This window comes from Sorex araneus, chromosome 4 (genome assembly GCF_027595985.1).
Source record: "Sorex araneus isolate mSorAra2 chromosome 4, mSorAra2.pri, whole genome shotgun sequence".
NCBI classification, from domain to species: Eukaryota; Metazoa; Chordata; class Mammalia; order Eulipotyphla; family Soricidae; genus Sorex; species Sorex araneus.
In genome coordinates, this window is record NC_073305.1 from 51,579,333 (window position 1) to 51,600,163 (window position 20,831).

Sequence of the window (20,831 nt, forward strand, 5' to 3'; positions counted from 1 at the left end):
GCTTCCTTTTCTTTTCTTTTTTCCTTTCCCATTACTTCCTTTTCTTTTCTTTCTCTACCTACCCTTGATTTCTTTCTTTCTTTGTCTTTCTCTGACCTAACTATGGGATCAAGGGATTACCCTTTTACTGCAATACGAATGTATTGCATTCAGTTATTCTATATATCACAGATAAGTGAGATTATCCTATGTTTGTCTTTCTTTTTCTGGTTTACTTCACTTAACATATCTTCTTTGTAGCAAATTGCATGATTTCATCATTCCTTGCAGCTGCATAATATTCCATTGTGTATATATACCATATCTTCATATTCCAATTATCTGCCATTGTACACATAGATTGATTCTATATCTTAGCTATTGTACTAAGAATAGCAACGAAGAGTGGTGTGTGTACAGTCTTTTTAATGAATGATTTTTAAATCCTGTGAACATGGAATTGCTGGGTCATATGGCACTCAACTCTATGTTTACTGAGGAATCTGCATACTGTTGAACTGGACAACATTTCCACCAGCAGTGGATGAGGGTTCCTTTATTAGCACATTCCAACCAACACAGATTGTTCCAATTTTTGATACATGCCATTCTCACTGATGTAAGATAGGATCTCACTGTTGTCTTGATTTGGATTTCTCTGACAATAAGTGAGACTGAGCATTTATTCTTGTGCATGATGGCCACTACCTGCCTGTCTTCATCTAACAAGTGTCTATTCATTTCCTCTCCCCAACCGTTGATAGGGTTTTTGATTTCATTTTGCTGTTGTTGATCTTAGTAAGTATTTTATATATACTGGGCATCAAACCTTTATTTGATGTGTTGAATGCAAATAGTTTGTTCCCACCAAGTTAGTTATCTTTTAGTTTTAGCCCATGTTTGTTTGCCATGCAGAAGCTCTTTAATTTTATGTAGCTCCATTTGTTTATTTTTTTATTGTGTCACCTTTGCCTTTGTTCCGGTAAAATAGTATCACCCTGCTGAACCCCTCTCTTTAGGTCAATGATCACTTCCTTGTAGAATGGTGAGATCCTGGTGGTGAATCCGTAATACAGCTCTCGGAGGATCTTCATGTACTGAGTTTGAATGTGCTGTTTGGCTAGGGCTTTGTTGACTGCGTCAGTCTCAACAGAATCAAAGGCCTTCTTTAAATCGATGAACATTTGACAGAGCAGCATTTTAAACTCTCAAAAAACTTCAATGAGTTTGGTCACTGTGTGGATATGGTCAATCGTGCTGAATCCTTTTCGGATCCCAGATTGCTTTCATGGTTGTCCTTCATCTAGTGTTTTGCCTATTCTATTCAAGAAGACTCGAGTGAACAACTTGTAGACGACGAACAACAGGCAGATTGGGCAATAGTTGCCAATGTTGTGGATGTCTCCCTTCTTGTACAACAGAACGGTCCTGCTGGTTTTTCATTGGGATGGCACCTTACATACAGACAGGTAGCATGTGAAGAGCCGAGCCAGTATATTGATGAGTATTGGTGGCAGATTCTTCAGGTGTTCGGGTCTGACCTTGTCTGGACCAAGTGCTGTACATGTCTTTATCGATGAAATGGCGTGTCAGATTTTGGAATGGAGGATGTTGGGAATGACATATCCATCCTGCAGAATTTGGTATGTGAGCAGGTGGACATGGCTGTCAAAGAGATCCGAGCAGAAGTCGTGAATAATCCTCTCCATTGCCCTTCTGGAAGATGTGATAGATCCATCAGGACATCAGAGAGCAGTCATCTTGGTCTTGTAGTTGGTGAAAGACAGGTGAGTGTTGTGAGTACTTTTCCAACACTGCTGCTCTTCTCTCTTTGAGGTCTTCCTTTATTGCTTTTCTGCACAGCTTTGCGGGCTCGGACATTAGCTTGTGATTGCCTGCGGCTCGTGCCAAACCACATTGGCGAATGAGCTAGAGTTTCCAAAGACAGGCATCAGTTTGTGGCTTTCTCACTCTCGGCATTCCTCATGCAGTCATGGCAGTGCTGAACCAGTCTATCATATTCAATTAACATATTACAGAACAATTATATAATGTTATAAACCTGTGTAAGCCTTTGCAACATTTTGTTAAGAATTACAATTTAAGTGTATCTAAAAATCTTCAAGGTGGTCAAAATTCTGAGCTTCCCTGTTACTATGAGTATTCCTACTCAATAAAGTAGGATGAGAGAGGAGATGCAAGTTCTGTTCTTGGAAAGTGTCCTAGTATATTGGAGGATTCATCCTGAAAGTGTTTCACTTGTTTGTCCTTGAGGCTTCTACAAACTAAAATCAGAGTGGCAGATGATTTAACAATGAAAATAAATTTTGCACCAAAAAGACCCAGCCCTCTACTGCCCAATACCCAATCCAAACCCAGGCCTGGAAATGTGAGTTCTGGGTGCCAAAGGGCAGTCTGAAGAAGGCCAGTATTCATGAGTTAGCTGAAGTGTGGCACACATTCTGATGCTGTGCTCACCCAAGTAATCTAATTCACACCTGGGGGCCCCTGAAAGGAGAAGAAAAAAAGCTAACTCTGCCTGGGTAAATAAAACTCGATGATATATAAAAATAGAGGAAAGGAAAAAGAGGACATCATTGTGAAGGCAAGAAAGATACTTAAATACCAGGAGAGCCTGATGATGCTAGGCAGAGAAAACATCTAGAATATATTACTAGTATGTTTATTTTCCAAATATTCTTGGTAATTTCAAAAAAATCTGTAATCGATACTGTGCCACTAACAGTGACATTCATTCTTTGGTTGCTACTGTTTTTTCAAAGCTCATTCAGCTGCTTGTGTCAAGGGAAGTAAATTGTTATCTGCTCTTGGGAACACTTCATGGTCTGAAGGACTGTCAAAGGCATTACTGGGATTTGCCTGAATGTTCTACTAGGACACATTCAATGGCTACAGACATACTGAAGTCATGGATCACCAGTCATTGAAAGTTCCTTTCTGGAGCAAAGGCAGACTGTTGGACTGCCACACCCGCTGACTTTCTTGTGTTCTTCAAATTCTTCCTTCCTCCCAATCCATTCTTATTCACCTCCTAAAAGGCTATGTGCTTTCCTGGGTCCTCATCCTTATAATAGCTCCCTCTGTTGGGTTTTTGGTGGGAAAGCTCAATCTCAGGTGGTATTGTCTTAAAAATATAACCCGAAAATTGTTTTAAAAAAGAGTACTCATTTTCTGCTGTGCAAAAGCACAGGGAAAATAGCCTCAAAACCCTACCTTCTGATGAGAAACACTGCTGGAAACTGTAGCAGCCATGTTTTAAACTATTTCTTCACCTGATACTCTGAGAACAGTATTTCTCAGAGCACAGATGTTACTAGAACAGGAGGGAAATAAAAAGAATTCCATGATCAAATAAGTCTGGGAAATGCTGGATTAAATAAAATTGGAGAGCTTTCCTTCTTATATGACTTTCTAGAGCCTTTGATCTGCTAATTGCACCAAGACTCTCCACTATCAAGTTATAATATGCAGCCCTGTCCCAAAATTCTTTGCGCACCCAATCTTTGTTTAAAGCTTTCCTCATGAGACTAATGTTCCAAGACTTACTTTGGGAAATGCTAGTCTAGACTTATAGTCCTTGGATTCAGTTTCTCTCAAGGAGAAAGAAAATTCATAGTAAAGGAGAAAAGGACAGAGAAGAAATGGAAAAAAAATATAATTCTGTAAGTACCTGGCAAAACTTAAATTAAATTTCCTAAGGAAGAATGAGTTTCTCTGCAAAATCAGGAAAGTGATTTCATTTTTCTCTAAATTTTTCATTTTTATATGCTATGATCTCTTAATAAAGCTTGAGTCAATGTCAACATTTTGTAGTCCTGCTTCCAGAAAACATACTTGGTCAATCTTGGGTCATAGAAAAGTTAACATTGGAAGGTACATGGAAAGCAAATTAGGAATCCCTAGAAGAGACCTGTCTCCACAGAGATGGTTCAATTAACACGAGCATATAATAGACTGTGAGTTTAAATCATATCAAAATCAGCCCATTATTCACTGTGGTGAATCACTGGTGATGTAAGATATACTTTATTATGAGAAACAGCTCCATTTCATATTTTTAGTATACATACTTACACAACTATGTGTAGAAGTTTAATCAACCAAGCATGACTTTTCAGCTTGCTTATGATTATTCATAAGGGGACTTAGATTTAGAACAGTGAAAACATTTTACATGAGTTATTGGAAATAATAAATCTCAGCTTGTATACAGGGGAGGCCATTATTGTCCTCTAGGCTCATCATCTAAGCTCGGGACACCTGACCAACATGCCAAGGTTCTTCTACACTAAGAGAAGGACTATGGCAGAGGCATTATATGTGGTGATTCTACTTTGAACCCCCAGACTAATATCCTGGTCAAAAGTTACACTTTCAACAGAAAACACCATTGTAGATTTTCCAATTTATGGGTCTCAAACTGAGGTGTAAAAATTACTTTTGTTGTTTTATTCTGGTAGAAATGATCCACCCAATTAACTGAAGAAGACATCAAATAAGTTGCATGTTTTGTCCTAGGACTAAGCAGCAAACACTCTAAAGGCGGAGAGATGTTCTGTCTTGCTACAAAGCCTGTATTCAAACTGAGTATTGTGACTGGCCTGAAAAGTGTGCTTTGTGCATAAATTGAAGGGCGAATAACCAGAAGTCAGTTTTCTCTCATCTTTTTCACTTCTATTTTTCATCTGTAGAAGAGGATGAAGCTACATACCTCTCAGTCAGTGGGCTATCTAGAAGGGTCCCAGAGATGAAGAATGATAATATTCATCTACCTACAGATGAATGATAATATTTATCTATCTCTGATAATGATAGGCCCACACCATCTTCTTAACAGTAGCAATGAGAAAGGTATACCTGAGTCAGATAATTTGAAGAATGCTAATTCTTCTGGGAAGGCCTTGGTGTCTGAGCAATGATTCAGTCCTATGTATTCCTTTGGTGTTGAAAGACAGATCTAAGAGTATAACTAAGTAGTTAGGTACTATAATTTGTGATTAGAGACCTTGGGAAACATAGCAGGAAACTCTCACTAGTAACAAGTATCATTCACAGTGTAGGTAAATTGGATCTGGTGCCCCATTTCTAGCAGGAAATTCTGCCATATGTGTCTATGTGAAAGAAGTCCTTGAATAACTTGTTCCTCCAACCTGTTTCAAAATTCTTTTCTCTAACTCTTCTTTGTTCTTATTTCTATCACTAATGCAGAAATCCCAGAGTGGGACAGCACAATAAGACCTCATACTCAGGGACCATGGGTACTGTGCCAAAGGGCAGGGATTCTGAGAAAAAATGAAAAGATTTTGTTAGCAGGATGCCAGGTGTACCAGGACAGTGAGTGTGGTGAGGTGGTAGTGGTGGGGAGAAATGAGAACTGAAAACATAAAGCCAGATCAAATCAAAACCACAGATGCACAGATAATAATATAAAATGATTTTTCTCTACTATGTCAAAATTTAAATTGAGAACCATTTTTAAGAGATAATAGTTTGCACTGGCTTCTGTCAGTACTGGGTTTCAGATATTGAGGTGGCCTCCGATATGACCCCTGGCAGGGTTCGATGGAGTCTTTTGGTCAAATAGAGCCAGGCTGAAGACAAGAGCTAGGGAGGCCCTGGCTGGAGAGATCTCACTACATAGCTCCAGGAAGCACTCATTAGGGTCTGTACTCTATAAAAGTACCCTCCTCTCTTGGAAGTTATACTTCTAGTAACCATCTTGGAGACTTAGAATCTGACTTTATCCATTGGGATTCTAGTCACATGAGGTAAGAAGGAAACAATCATGTTTAAACTCTTCTAAAAACATAATGAACAAACAACCCTCATTCAGCAAAGTTAACTACTCTTCTACAGAGATTCCAAAGAGCCTCCCACGTCCCACATTTTATACAAAAATATATAATGACAATTATATTTATTATATCTCATTATCTACAGCCTCATCCATCTTTAAATGAATTTATGGTATTTGTTACACTAACATCATACATATATGCACACATGAAAGGCCCTCGTACAACAAAGAAAGGAATACAACTATATCAACTATATTATCTTATGAGTTTGAAAGTAATTATGTAATTCCTATGAAATTCATATTCAGGACTTTTACTACTAAATACTGTATACAGTTCTTGAATTTTGTGGATGAACACAACAGATATTGCAGGAGGCCTTTTTTGGTCAATTCATTTTTTTGCTTGCCTTACTTAGTCAAGGGAGAAGATAGTTCCAAATCAAATAAATCAGCCTCTTGACTTCACTGGCTAAAATGCAAGCAAAACGGATTTTTCTTCATGTTGTTTTACCCCACTGCTAATTTGCATCACTAAGGAATTTTCTAGGAAAGTGCTCAGCAAACTGAAGACTTCTCTGGTTGCCAAGCTCATGGAAACAAAGTGCTTTCTCTTAAAACTCTGAAAGAGACATTCCAAAGTCACCCACCATTAGATGACGAGCCAGGAACAGACTACATATCTATGAAAGAAGAAAAGAAGGGAGGAAAGAAAATGCATAACATAAACAAGAACAGACAAAACCTTAAAGAGGAAGGAGAAAGGAAAACATTTAGATTCCTTGAGTGATGGAAATAAATACCAAAGCTATTAGTTTCAGTTCAAAGAATGTATCACTTTATGCTGTTTATTATTTCTTGAGAATTATTTATTTTATCTTAAAATATCCAAAGGGTAAAAGGGGTCCTGGAGGTAAGCAGCAATGAAACTGACCTGGTCAGGAGAGGGCCTAAGATTGGAATGCTGCGACCTCCCAGGAGATCGGTGGTGGTGGTGATGGTGGTGGTGGTGGTAGTGATGGTGGTCCTCATCGTAGTTGTCTGCCATCAGCTTCATTCTGTTCTGGGTCTGCACAGAACGAAATCCAAGGAAGATCTCATCAGGGGTTAGAAGAGCAGCCAAAGAGACTCAGGGCATGATTATAGCAACTATAGGACTTCCTTTGTTTCTAACTTGGATGTTTTCATTTTGGTCAAATTGGAACTTAATGAAGTTAGAATAATGCCATTGGATTTGGTGGAAAAGGATTTGCCACATCCTTGAAGTGATTGCGTTCTTGGATCTGCATTTGTTGATGTAAATGTGCTTCCCCCCATATGATTTAAAAGGGGGGAGGGTTGGACACATTTCAGGTGCTTTGTTTTATGTTACCAGATAATCAGAGAGATCCAGAGTAAGCTGGCAATTACAAACTGTGGACAATCACATCAATGTTCTAGAGCAAGCAAGATAAGGGAGTACTAGATAGCAGAGGGAACACAGAGTCATAGACAAACAATGGCCTAAAAATACAAGGCAAAACCAAAAAACACCAAAGCTGTTAAATGCAAAAAATACCAGTACAGATGGCTCACTGGAAAGGAATATTGTTCTTTGGTAAATTAAGCAAAAGGAGAAAAGCTGAATGGAGAAAAACTGGACACTCTAATTCATTCCCCAGTGTTTATCGCATGTCATGACTGGGTCTCAGAGTTAACCAATCCCTCCACACCCCCCTTCTACTCTAAGATTCCAAAGAATCTTAGTGTTTCATTATGCAGGGCAAGAAATAGACCAGGACATAATTGACCACTGAAAACACAGAATCTAGAAAATGCTTAAAGACCATGGATAAAAGCAGATAGATAAGATTGTGTAGAATCAAGTCCTGCTTTACCTCTGCATGCTATATGTTTTAAGATTTTACAATTTCTAAGTCCCACTTTTTTCAGTTGTCAAATATCACCTCTGGTTCTCCATGAGATACAAGTGATATGAAGGACTTTGAGTGTCAATTCAGCAATGGCATATAATGAGCTTGTAATAAAAGTTAAATCCTGGGAAAACAGAGTGGGAATACAGCAGGTAAGGTGTTTGCTGACCCAGGTTTGATATCCAGCATCACTTGTGGTCCTCTGAGCACCACCAGGAGTGATTTCTGAGCACAGAGCTAAGAGTATCTCTTGAGCATTGCCAAAAGTCAAATCCTGGTACCAGGAGATAGCTCAAAGGGGTAGAATGTGTGCCTTATGTGGGAGGCCCAAAGTTAAACCCCTGGCACTGCATGGCCCCGTGCAACGAGGACATTGAACCATCAGGCCAATCTGGCTGAATATTGCTTAGGAGTGGCCCCTTAACACTTCCAGCTTGCTTGCCTAATCTTTACTAATAAAAGTCAAATGCTGTAACTATGATGGCTGCTGCTGTTTGCTGTCACTTCTCCTTCTTAATGTACGTCAGTTCCGGTGCTTAGGATACCTTCTCCAGTGCCCTCTCTCACTGCTAACTTCTGTATCTGTGTAATTCATATGGAACCACTATGAGGTACTTTGGACCTTCAGTTTTCCACAGCTCAAATCATAGAGGTGTCTGTTGGTAAACTTGCGCCTCTTTTCTTTTTCTGTCTCTTCTCAGAATCTAAAGTAGAAGCTCCGGAACTTATCTGACCTACACTAAAAAAAAAAAAAAAAAAAAAAAAAAAAAGAAAGAAAGAAAAAGAATAAAAAGGTAGCCACTTATAGCCTCCCACCAACTGAAAAAATCTGTCTTTTTAAGTGAAGTAACTGAAAAGTGTCACCCCCAACACCCCACCCCGTCACACACACACACCAGCACCTAAAGCTGCTACTTCGCTACTCCACTATCACCTTTCTGGGTCATCCCAGTCACATACACACACCCACACCGACCTTCCCCGCCTACACACACACACACACACACACACACACACACACACACACACACACACGGTGGGGATAGGGTGGTATGGTGGTTCACACTGGGAAACACTAACCCAGAGGACATAAGGGGATCTTGTCCTTGTTGCTGCAATGTGACAAAAGGGAACCTGAAGCTGAGGGCTGCTGCCATATTCTCAGGTGAGCTGCAGGGTTGTTTTAAGTCAGAAAAGGTCACTTAGAGTTGACAAGGTCTCCAGAGTTGCTGTTACCATCCCAAGAGTGGCTGAGGATGACAAGGAGCCCTCAACACTGGGGGAGAGGTGCAAGTCAGAGGCTGTCAGAGCCTCCAGCCAGTTAGAATTTTATTATGTGACATAAATAATACTCTGATGGAAAAAAGAGAATTCTGGGTCTTATGAAGTGTATTCTTACAGCGTTTTTTTTTAATACACAATCTACATTACCCTCAAAACCTTCCTAAGAGAAATCACTATTCTCATTTGCAGCTAGAAAAATTAAGGCATAGATTTCAGTCCCCAGAGTCTCCTTCTTTGCATAAAACCTGGAAGTTTACCAAACTTTCCAATTTTCAATCTCTAGGCTTTCCTCTTTGCCATGGCATCAGCCAAAAAGGCAAACAGCTAAACAGGTAGAAATAGCTTTCCCATAAAAGCCTTAGTTCTGTTAAGTTTTGGAAACACCTCACGGCCCACTTCTACCTGCCAAAGGATGTCTCCTGATTTACTCGCTCTAGTTTTATAAATGTGTACAATATTTGAGAGGCCCCAGAGTGGATATAAAAATGCATGCATATGGATAAAAACAATAAAAATAGAGGCAAAGATCCGTCTAAAAATTAAATAAAAATATCCCAGGCAACCTTGGCAGCTGATAGCATTTCCATCCTTCACTTGTCCACTTAAAGTGTCAGAAGACCCAATGGACAAGTTACGTCTTGTGAGAAAGAGCAGGACCAAGGAGCTGTTACTGATCAAGTACTGAGCTCCCCCTTATTTTGTGGGCCCTTGCACATGAGATTCTGAAATTCAGGGTTCACACCTAAAATTCCAGTATTGTCAGGAGCCTGTACTCCTGAACTCATGAACTAATAAATCTGGAATTGTTTCTTCTAATAGAAGAGAGCCTGGAGGGAGCTGTTAGTTCTGCTATGGTCAAGAAGGAAGAGAGTTGCCCAAGAATGAACGATGGGACCTAATGAACAAATAATAACTCTGCTATTGTAAACATCATAATGTCCTTATCCTTTGGGGAAGCTCCTGTGATTTTATGAGATTATTTTCTTACCAGCGACAAGCCTAAAGTTCCCTACCTTTGAACTATATCCCATAAAAGAATGTACAAGCTAAACAAGATGCTATATGCAGTCCTAAATGTGTCTGCTGAAATGAGGTGTTGGAGAGTAGGCATGTCATGGGATAAAGACTGTAAATGAATGATGTCATCTTTCCAATTTGGTGCTGAAATATAAATAAACCACGTTGTTCATGTGAATACCAGATCTGGGGGAAATGTACACAGAGCAATTGTGAGCGGAAGAGGCTTCTTTTGATTAGTCTGGGCTGGAAGAGGAGAGTGTGAAATGGAGAAGAAAAATGAGAGTTTGGCCTGATATTCTAGACCATTTTATTTATCTTGCTTGTAACATATCCCCTAAACTGTGACCGATTTCTTACAGGCTGGTTGCTAGTATTCCGTTCTATAAGAAAAAAAATTAACTATGTTCACTTAATTGTCAAATAGAAAATGGATCTTTCTTTTTCAACTGGGACTACCTAACCTCATCTCTTCCCAGATATATTGGCTTCTTAACATACTAAAAATCATCTGGAAGGATAAGAAGCCACGAATAACACTCCCTAAAGGTCGATGAAAGAAAAACTGCAGAAAATTGAAACAAGACTTGGAACAAGGAAACCATTTGTACCAATAACTCCAGACACGTTTACCAGGTGATTCTCTGTGTAATGATTCATATCCCTGAAACCATCAGATATAAGAGATGCCCACCAGAGTCTGAAACAGCAAATCTTCTGGGCTGTCATAACTGAAATCCCAGGAAAACCTATATAGAGTTGGAGAGGGAGCGCTTTCTCTGGCCCTGAGCTTGTGAACTCACAGACTCATTTAGCAATTCACTGAAGCCCATTTTTATTTCCTTTTCATTGTCTACTAAACTGCTGACCTGACATTTCTGCCTTTGGCTGTGTTGTATTAGTTTTACTCTATTATGTCATGACTGCTGAGACAAATCTAATCAGATTTCATTTTCTACTTCCTCCTCCTTCCAGGCACCGCCTTATTTCTCTAGGGCAATAGCCTGCTAAAGGGCTCTCCCCTTGCACGCTTGCCTCCCATTGAACACGATCCACAGCCAGAGTGACATCAGACCCCTGCTGCTCCTCCTGGCTTCAAGTTCTTTAGAGGTTCCTGGTCATCCTCAGAAAACAGAGTCCCAATTCCTCCACAGCTGAGACTCTTGAGAGTCACCAGCCAGGCTCACCTCTTATCATCACTCTCCAGTCCTGGGCCATGTCATGACCTTCACGTGCTACACCTTTACTTGAGTTAAACCCATTAGTGCTTTTGGTCTTGGTTTCAACACCATCACCTTCAGAAATTCCTTCTCTAAATTCACTCATTACTTCACTTACAATTACGGTTTTTTACTGCTTTCCTTGGATATATGTATACCCAAATCTCTTACAGTCTTTAATCTCACTGAATGTACATAATGTGTTTTCTTGGCTGTATCCACCATTCATTTAAAAATCTCTTCAGGGGAGTACTCTGTCTGAATTATCCTGACACATCTTCTATTGTGCAAGAAACACGGAATCTGGAGTATGAGTAAGCTAAAGTGTGTCCATTAAAAGTAGGCATACACAAAGGGATGAGCACAGAGGGCACAAACCACCTTGGAATAAACAAAAGTGAAAATATACAATTCTTCATGATGACCTCGTTGATTATTGCTTTTCTTGAGAAGGGGAGAACTGGATATATCATAGCTTTGCAGCTGTTGGAAAAGTCAATGTACTCTTCTTCTTCAAAAAACCATATTCCTTAATGAAATACATCCAGTGAAACAGTCTATTTTTCCAGTTACATAACTCATTGAGAATAAAAGGCACTGGGGTGCTATGGAGTTCATTTCCTTACAATCCCTTAGTCTTTGGAAGAGCAGGGGACTTTCGAATACTTTTCTAGCACCAAAGGCCAATCATGGAAAGTTGAAACTTTATCCATTAACAAAAATCCCTGATGAACACCATCTGTGAAAAGGTGCCCTCTACTCCATTTCTCTTGACATTTCTGAGGAGTTTATCCAAAAAGCTCTTGAAACAAAATGAAAATCTTCAATTGACTAGAAATAGACTCAATAGCTTAATGGCAATATGTAGCCATAAAAGTGTAATATTAAAACTGCCTTTAAAAATATTTTAGCAAGGTGGCAATAATGAACTATGCTTTTGATCAGTCATCTGGATCAAGTTAACAATAAAGCTTTCATGAATATGGTTTAAATAAGAAAAAAATATAATAAGATTTGTTGCTATGGGATATGGAGATAATACTATAGCACAGCAATTACAGTTTCGTCTATCAGGTTTTCTTTTTTTTTTTTTCTTCCTTCCTGCCAGGGAAACAGAAATAGTCCAGAACTCTTCTACTGGCCTTGTTTCTGCCAAATCAGAATAAGGTCAACAGTTCTTGTCTTCAAGTAAAAGATGGAGAAACCAGACAACAAGTGGACAGTAAGGAAAGGAGGGATTTCCTGAACATCCACCAGAGCCACATGGTAATGAATCATAATTCAGTGTGGTCTGGATTCCCATGCACAAGTCACTCTTGGAGGACAAACTGAATGAGGAGGAATGTGTGTGTGTGTGTGTGTGTGTGTGTGTGCGCGCGCGCGCGCGCGCGCGCGCGCGCGCGCTTAGGGAGCTGAGGGGATGGTTCAGGATTGGAATGCATGCTTTGTATGTGGGAATGCTGGGGTTCTATACCCGGCACAACATGGCCCCCATTTGCAGCTCCACTTGGGTATGATATTCCACAATAGCCATCAGAGAATTAAGCCACATTGAGAAACTTTATGGGAGTTAAAAGTAGATCAATGATGGACAGAAATTTATTCAATGATCATCAAATTTCTTTAACCACAACAGGGGCAGGTATAGTAATGTCTCAGGTTAAGTGTTTGACCAGTACCTTCTCACTGAATCCTTGCTTTGCTTTTAAGATAGTTTTATGAGCCTCTTTTCACAGATGATGAAAACAAGTTCATGGTAGTTTAGTTAGTGAGTGGTGGACTAGGCTTAAATTCAGATTTCTGATTCCAGATTCCTACACTAGTGGTATAAAGGTCCTGAGTCAAGAGTAAAGGGGCAGAGCAAAGACTGATGAACTAAAAACTTTACTATAACAAATCACTGTCACTGTTGTCCCATTGCTCACTGATTTGCTTGAGCGGGCACCAGTAATGTCTCCATTCGTCCCTGTTGCATTCAAGAGAATGAGACCAATTATTGTTACTGTTTTTAGCATATCAAATATGATATGGGTAGCTTTCCAGGCTCTGCCGTGCAAGATTCTGCATTGCTCTCTTCCAGAAGCTTTGTTTTATAGTCTCTGATCTTGGCTGTTGATGAGATTACATGGCGCCGGGGCAGTTTGTGGGTGTGACTGTCAAGCTACTGGAAAACTGGGGATCTGGGTGGAGGAGGCCCAGTTCTGTTCCAAGCAGGCTTGGAGATCTCAGCCATGGGTCCTGCATACCTAGGTTCCTCTGTCGGTTCCTACATAGGTGAGGCTCATCCAAGCGTGTGGAGAGTGCACTTGAGCATGGCTGTGACTGGGTTCTGGAGGTTTTCGGCTGCTGGGGCTCTGATTGGGACAGGGAGGGAAACTCAACCCACCCCTTTTCCAAGGGAGACCCGGTGAAGACAGCCTGGTGTGGGGACAGGAGATTCTGCCCATATTGTTGCCACAAAATTCCCATATAGTTACTATAAAAAATATGGGAAGGAAATCAGAGTAGAAAAAATAGATTAATATAAATGGCTGGAGATAAGAAAAATAACCTCTGACTTAGAGCAGAGGCATCAAATAAGGGTCCACATAGCAGATGTCACTTAAACTAAGTTTTGAAAGTTGGAATGGATTTGGAAGAGCTCTCATGATAATTTTATCCTCTAATTACACTGAGAGGAAAATGAATCAATGAGAGAACTTCAGAAGGGGAAGAGGTGTGGCGTATGCTGTGTGTTACTTTCTTTACCCCTTTACTAAATGTGGGGAGACCAGGAATTATAGTCGAGATATCATTTTTCAGAATTTATAGAATTACAGCATCTTACAAAGAATTTACAACAAAGCCAAAGCCTCATATACTCACACATGTCAAAATGTGACCTTCTGGGAAAATAGGACCTTCCTAGAGCCTCTACATATTTATACAAACCTATAACATATAGTGCTACAGAATCAATTGTACCCTGAAAACAAATCTGACCTTTCCCAATTGATTCAGTTGATCAGTACTTCCTGCCACCCATATATCTGTTGCCCAACAGAATATTGATGAAACTTTTTCTCTAAATTTTGTTTAAGGAGTCTCCCTTAGTGTATATTTGTAGAAAAAAATTGGTAGGTCACCATGGAGGTTTTGATTATTTTTGCACCTACTCATTGAGTATTACAATTTTTATTTTTGTTATATAAAATGTTAGTGCCCTTCCCTAGCATCTTCCACCCTGGAGGTCACTTGCGGATTGAATTAATGGCCCTAGATGTGCTGCTCTTTTCCTACTTTGAACCCTGAACTTCTTTCGGAGACCTTCCTTCGGCCAGGTACAGGTTTGGACAAGGAATGAGGACTATTGGAAGGGGCTGGCAGCTCATGTAAAGAAACTGTCTCCCTCTGAGGGAGAGAAGTAATATATATATATATGTATATATGTGTATATATACATATATATATGCATATCCAGATTGAACACTATGAATACTATGGTGTGTTTCATAATCTTTCAGTAGGCTCCAGTTAGAAATAGCTTTAATTGAACAGAATGTAAAACTCCCCACGATCATACCTCCACTGACTTTTCCCTTCCCAGTCTCATGTTTCCATTTTCTTACCATGCTTCTTGGGATCACCTCCCAAATAAACTCTCTGCACCAAATCCTTGTGTCTGGGTTTGTGTTTGTAGGGATCCCAGCTAACACTGTGTTGAATGATTAACAAGTCTGTGTCTAACTTATGCAGAGGACTGACATTCCTGTGACTACTAGGCCTTTCCACGCTTGGCTCTTGTGATTTCTCATCACCTTGGGAGACAGATCTCTCACCTTCTGCAGGGAAGTAACACAGGCTTTGCATGAATTCCACTTCTGCCAAATATTTACTCTGAGACTCAGACTGAACATTTTTTCCCTGGGCCTCAATTCCTAGAACTATAAAATGGGCAAGGGAAGGAAGAATGTCTTTAGCATGAACTCAACCTCACCAGGACAGATGCTGATATACTGTTTTAATCTCTAATTGGACTTTTGTATGCCTTTTCTATTTTTTTTATCCTAAAATCAGGAGAGAATTAATACAGTAAACCGCTTTCTGCTGCCACCTTAGTATCCTGAGAAATTCTCAAATTATATTCATTATATGTTAAAAATAAATATTCTAATGAGGAGCATCATTATTTCTGTTTTGTCAACAGCCAATGTTCTCCACAAGGTGAGATATTCCTTATATAGAAAAGTTCCATGTTCTCTGTCAATAATATGATGATTCAGAACCATAATAGTGGTAGAAAGAAGATTGGCACTCAGGGGTGGAGTCCTCTGTCTTTATTAACAATAATATCTAGTGCTTACCTAGTTCTCCTTGTTACCATGCACAGCACTTTGATTTTATTGAATTTCTCACATCAATCCTGTGAGCAGACACCATATTCAATTTTGTTTAAAAAAGGTACTATAATAAAATGGGCTGGAGCAATAGCACAGCAGGTGGGGTGTTTGCCTTGCACGAGACCCACACAGGTTCGATTCCTTTGCCCCTCTCGGAGAGCCCGGCAAGCTACTGAGAGTATCCTGTCCTCACAGCAGAACCTGGCAAGCTACCTGTGGTGTATTCGATATGCCAAAAACAGTAACAATAAGTCTCATGATGGACACGTTACTGGTGCTCACTCAAGCAAATCGATGAACAACGGGACAACAGTGCTATAGTGCTACAGACTATAATATGGGTAAAACCCATAAGAACTAAGAGCAGTTAAAGTGTATAAAGTCTGAATATCTGCCCTGGTAGAGGTTTTTTATTATCTCTAATTTACAAATCAAGAAACTAAGGACTAGAGAAACTAAGAAATTTATAATGATCATAAAACTGGTAGGTTTGGCTCTACAAATCTAGACACACCTATACATTACCTGCCATACCCTACTCCTCAGAACCATAAGGTCTGGCCCCTTCCTTGAAAAGTAATAATAACTTCATTAAAGTTGATCTGAAAATGAATCCCCACTTTCAGGATGTTGACTCCAATCAAAATTGAGAGAAACAGCACAGCAGTTCATATTGATTATAATGTTCTATGTGGGGGAAAAAAAATCAAACTCAGACACATCAGGGAATCATGCTTGAGTGCCGAAGAAATCCATATTGCTATCCAAATCGAATGAAAAATTCAAAAGCCATTACCCAAATCCACACTAACATGCAATGCTTCAGCCAACAAGGTGGATTTCAACCTAGACTAAAACACTAGCTGAAGACAGGCCAGGAATTTCTAACATCCCAAGCTCTGATAGAAGTGTAGATTCCGGGGGGAAGAGAAAGGCCCTAGAAGTTTCCACCCAAATTAATTTAGTTAAGCAAGGTCTATTTAATTAAGTAGTGGGCAGCACATGCTATACTTAGCTTTTAAACACTTGTAAAGTCCTCTTCATTCATTTATCTTACTTGTCACTGACAAGCTCTTCAAGGACTGTAACAGTATGCAGAGTATGAAGAGCCTGAGTAAACAACGCATATTTTATGTGGAGTCTAAACTGTTTTAACTCAGAGAGTCAATAGAGGGTCTCTGAAAAAGAAAAAAAAATCCAGACTCTCCCTACTAAACTCGGGGCATTTTCTGGCATGTCTATTGTGAACTTCTTTAGAAAGTGAGCTTCAAAATAAAATCCCAATTTTGGAGAGTGAAAGAGATGGGGGGGGGAGAGAGAGAAAAGGAAAGAGAGGGGAGAGGGAGAGAGAGAGCAGAAAAGGAAGAAGACTAGAAGAGAGGAAAGAAGAAAGGGAAAACGTGCGAGAAAGAGTGTGGCTAGGAAGAAATAAAGTAGTAAAAGAAGAAAAAATGAAAAGAAAGAGGAGGAGAGGAAAAAGGAAAAAAGAAGACTCTTTTCAGCTATTAGACTCTTACTTCAGTAGCCTGAGCCAAAAATAATGGTTAAGAGCACTGCTCAATCCAATTTTGCTCAACATTACTTAATTTTGCTTGATAGAACTGGCTTCATCAAAGTAACTTCCTGTAGTACTGTAGCACTGTCCTCCCATTGTTCATCAATTTGCTCGAGTGGGCACCAGTAACATATCCATTGTGAGATTTGTTGTTACTGTTTTTGGCATATCGAATATGCCACAGGTAGCTTGCCAGGCTCTGTCATGCGAGCAGGATACTCTCGGTAGCTTGCTGGGCTCTCCAACTAGTGAAAAACTCCCTAACTAGTGAAAAAAAATCTCCGGGTATGCAGTTAAATGGAACTGGTCAACATATTGGAAAATGACAATGTGAATTACTAGTCAATCTAAGGAGAACACTTGTGGTTGGAGTGACCCAGCAGATCCTCAGAAAAGGGCAAAAAAAGTCTTGAGAAGAGTAAGCATCTACTAAGAGAGATGAAGCCACATATAGGGACTAAGCAAGATGATTCCCACAGGATTTCTGGGCCCTTTGAGATAGTTTTGACTTTACATTAATGTGTATTTGAATAAACTGCAACATCACACAGAGAATCCACAAACTGAGAGCATAGCACACAGGAAACGTCATCAAGCAGATTCCCCAGGTGACCGAAGCATCTTCTGACCTGTATCAGAAGGAGACAGCAAAGCCACTGCAGATGGACTGGGCTGCAGATGCAGGCATGGCTTAGGCAATATATCTGTCTGGACAAAGGTCAGAGGACGGAAGGACATTCCCCTGTAGGAGCTCTTGACCTCCTTTTGGCAGGAGGAGTGAGAGAAACCTGGTCCTGCTCCTTTCCTCAGGGAGGGAGATACTCTAGAGGGTTTCTTGAACTGCCCCCTCCCCCTTCAAAACAAAACCAAGGCAAGGAAAGGGGGAGAGAAGGGAGGGTGTGAGCAATGCAAAACATGTACTGGGGCTGCAGGCTGGTGCAGAACACAAATAGAAGCCTGGGAGAGGGCTGCTGAGACGAGGAGAAGAGGTTTGGCATGGCCAGGGGGAGCTGGTGAGGAAGGCAGGGGGAGAGACAGCCTGGGCCTTGGACAGAGAACAAACCTCTCTCCCAGCTGCTCTCACACTTGGGTACAACAACTGGAGAAAATGTAAACACACTTATTAGTCATTTTCCAATCAGTTGAAAAATAAATGGGAAGAGAGAAATGGCAGCAGAGTGTCCCAAATACCAAATCTATGAAACATTTGCTCCAGCGTTTATCTTCTCATTGGGTTGTTGGTGGGGTCATCCTTCCTGTGTTTGGATTTCAGGTCCTTACCGGCTTTACATGGGATCCTCTGAACTTGCCCTCTATAGGACCAATTTAGTACTTGATGGCAAGAGAGTCTGGGTCATATATTCCACTCTGGATACAAGGGCTGAGTGGACCCTCTTGAGTCTCACAAATATGACAGACACATCATTCACAGGTCCTCACACATGCTCCTCCAAGCTTATATTTCCCTAAGACACAAAAGTAAAAACTATCTATAACCACCACCATGTCTCCTGAAATCATCACCCCCAAAGAAGAGGCAAAGGGAACTTTTGAGTTTGTGGATCTCTCAGCAATCAAATTTCCAGGAAGGATATAGTAACATTCTAATTTTTGGGGGGAAAAGAACTATGTATGGAATCATGCTGTTTTCCCCCATCTCCCAACATATTACATGACTAAATTTATAGAAGTAGTTCTTAGTCATCAGTTTAAGGTAGAATTCCAAAATCTGATTTTCTATAACCTGGTAATTGAAGTAGTCTAAATACAAAATATTCAAATACACTAAAGTTGAAAAAAACCAAAACATTAACATTCATAGCTAAGGTTTCTTCTCAGCATGAGCAAAAGGTGGATAATTGGAAAGAAGGTTATTTCTTCTTGATGAGTCTAGACAACTTTAGGAGTTATCTCCAATGTCTCTCTTAGGGATGAGGATTTGCTAGAACAATTCAGTCAAGCAACTTTAGTACTAGTTAGTACTAGACCAGCCCTTAAGTTGATGAATACAAGTTCACTTGTATTTATAGGAGGGAAGATTAAGATTCTGAGAAGTTGAAGGTTATTCATTCATAAGCTCAGGGGAAGCAGGCCATTTAATGCTCTTGGCCACCTTCCATTTTGCCTGTGACCAGTAGCAATATGGACCCATTTTCATAACACTATTTTGTATTTCAAAATACTATGGTATTATTTTCCATTCTTGAGACTGAATAGCATCAAATACCTAATCATTTTGGTCTCAATGCCTCAGATAGGTTAAGAAATTTTCCATTTTCTTTAAGATATGAGCCTTAACTCTACAGCAGGATTACCAATAATTATTTCCAATGATATCCATGTGGGTTATTATATAAAGCATAAATAAGAACTATAAAAGTAAAATAAATATTCAAAAATTTTATAAAGATAAAAGTAATGTTTTTTTTATACCTACCAAAATATCCATTCCAACTGCTGTGGAACTTCACCAGTCTGTTCAGAAGATATTTTTGCAGGAGCCAGAGTGATAGAACAATGGGTACAGTGCTTGCCTTGCAAACCTGAGTCTAATACCTTGCACCATGATATGGTCCCCTAAGCCCTGTCAGGAGTGATCACTGAATGCAGAGCCAGAAGTAAGCCCGATGAACCACCATGTGTGCCCCCAACAGAAAAATATTTTTTTTTCATAAAGCATGGAAAGAGGGGCTGGAGCAATAGCACAGCAGATAGGGCATTTGCCTTGCATGCATCCAACTCGGGTTCGATTCCCAGCATCCCCTATGGTCCCCCAAGCACCACCAGAAGTAATTCCTGAGTGCAGAGCCAGGAGTAACCCCTGAGCATCACTGGGTGTGACCCAAAAAGAAAAAAAAAAGGACAGACACGTACACATACTCTTTAAAAATAAAAAATCCTGGGACTGGGGCTATAATACAGGGGATAGGATACTTCCCTTGCATGCGACTGACCTGAGTTTAATCCTCAGCATTCCATATGGTCCCCTGATCACTGTCAGGAATAATTCCTGGCTTCTGAGTCAAGAGTTACCCCTGAGCAGTGCAGGGTGTAGTGCAAAATCAAAATTAAAAGCAAACAAAACAAACAACAAACATCCTGAAAGACTTGACTATTCCTCAAGATAAGGTAGAGCTATCTTATTTTCAGTGATTGCAATTAGTATACTCTATGCATGAACTTTTATTTCCCAGTTCCTTACCAATGTATTAAAATATTGGACAGGACTTCTATATTGCTTACAGATATAATCCCAAACACCTATATCATTGCCTGATCTATAGTGATCTATATTTGAGTAATTTCCAGGTTTTTATTATTATAATTATGCTTCCAAGACATAATGATCTAAATGTATAGCTTTGTTTGTACTTAAATATTTATTTTAAATAGGATGGATGCTTGGACTGGAGTGATAGCACACTGGGTAGGGCATTCACCTTGCATGCAGCCGACCTGGATTCGATTCCTTTTTCCCTCTCGGAGACCCTGGCACATTACCTAGAGTATCCCGCCCTCATGGCAGAGCCTGGCAAGCTACCTGTGCCTTATTCAATATGCTGAAAACAGTAACAACAAATCTCAAAATGGAGACGTTACTGGTGCCTGCTAGAGCAAATTGATGAACAATGGGATGACAGTGACAGTGCTACAGTGCTACAGTAT

At 40.0% G+C, this 20,831-nt stretch overlaps 1 protein-coding gene across 6 annotated transcripts in view; it reads right to left on the reverse strand.

The window, feature by feature from the left end:
• ERC2 (ELKS/RAB6-interacting/CAST family member 2) overlaps positions 1-20,831 on the reverse strand; it is a 1,118,394-nt gene that overhangs the window by 203,641 nt on the left and 893,922 nt on the right. For all 6 annotated transcript variants that reach the window (XR_008629737.1, XR_008629734.1, XR_008629735.1 and 3 more), the window contains one exon: positions 6,732-6,866. Coding sequence is in view for 1 of the 6 variants with exons in the window: in XM_055134481.1 (XP_054990456.1) it covers positions 6,732-6,866 (135 nt within the window). In the remaining 5 variants the exon portion in view is untranslated. The remainder of the gene's footprint in view (positions 1-6,731; positions 6,867-20,831) is intronic.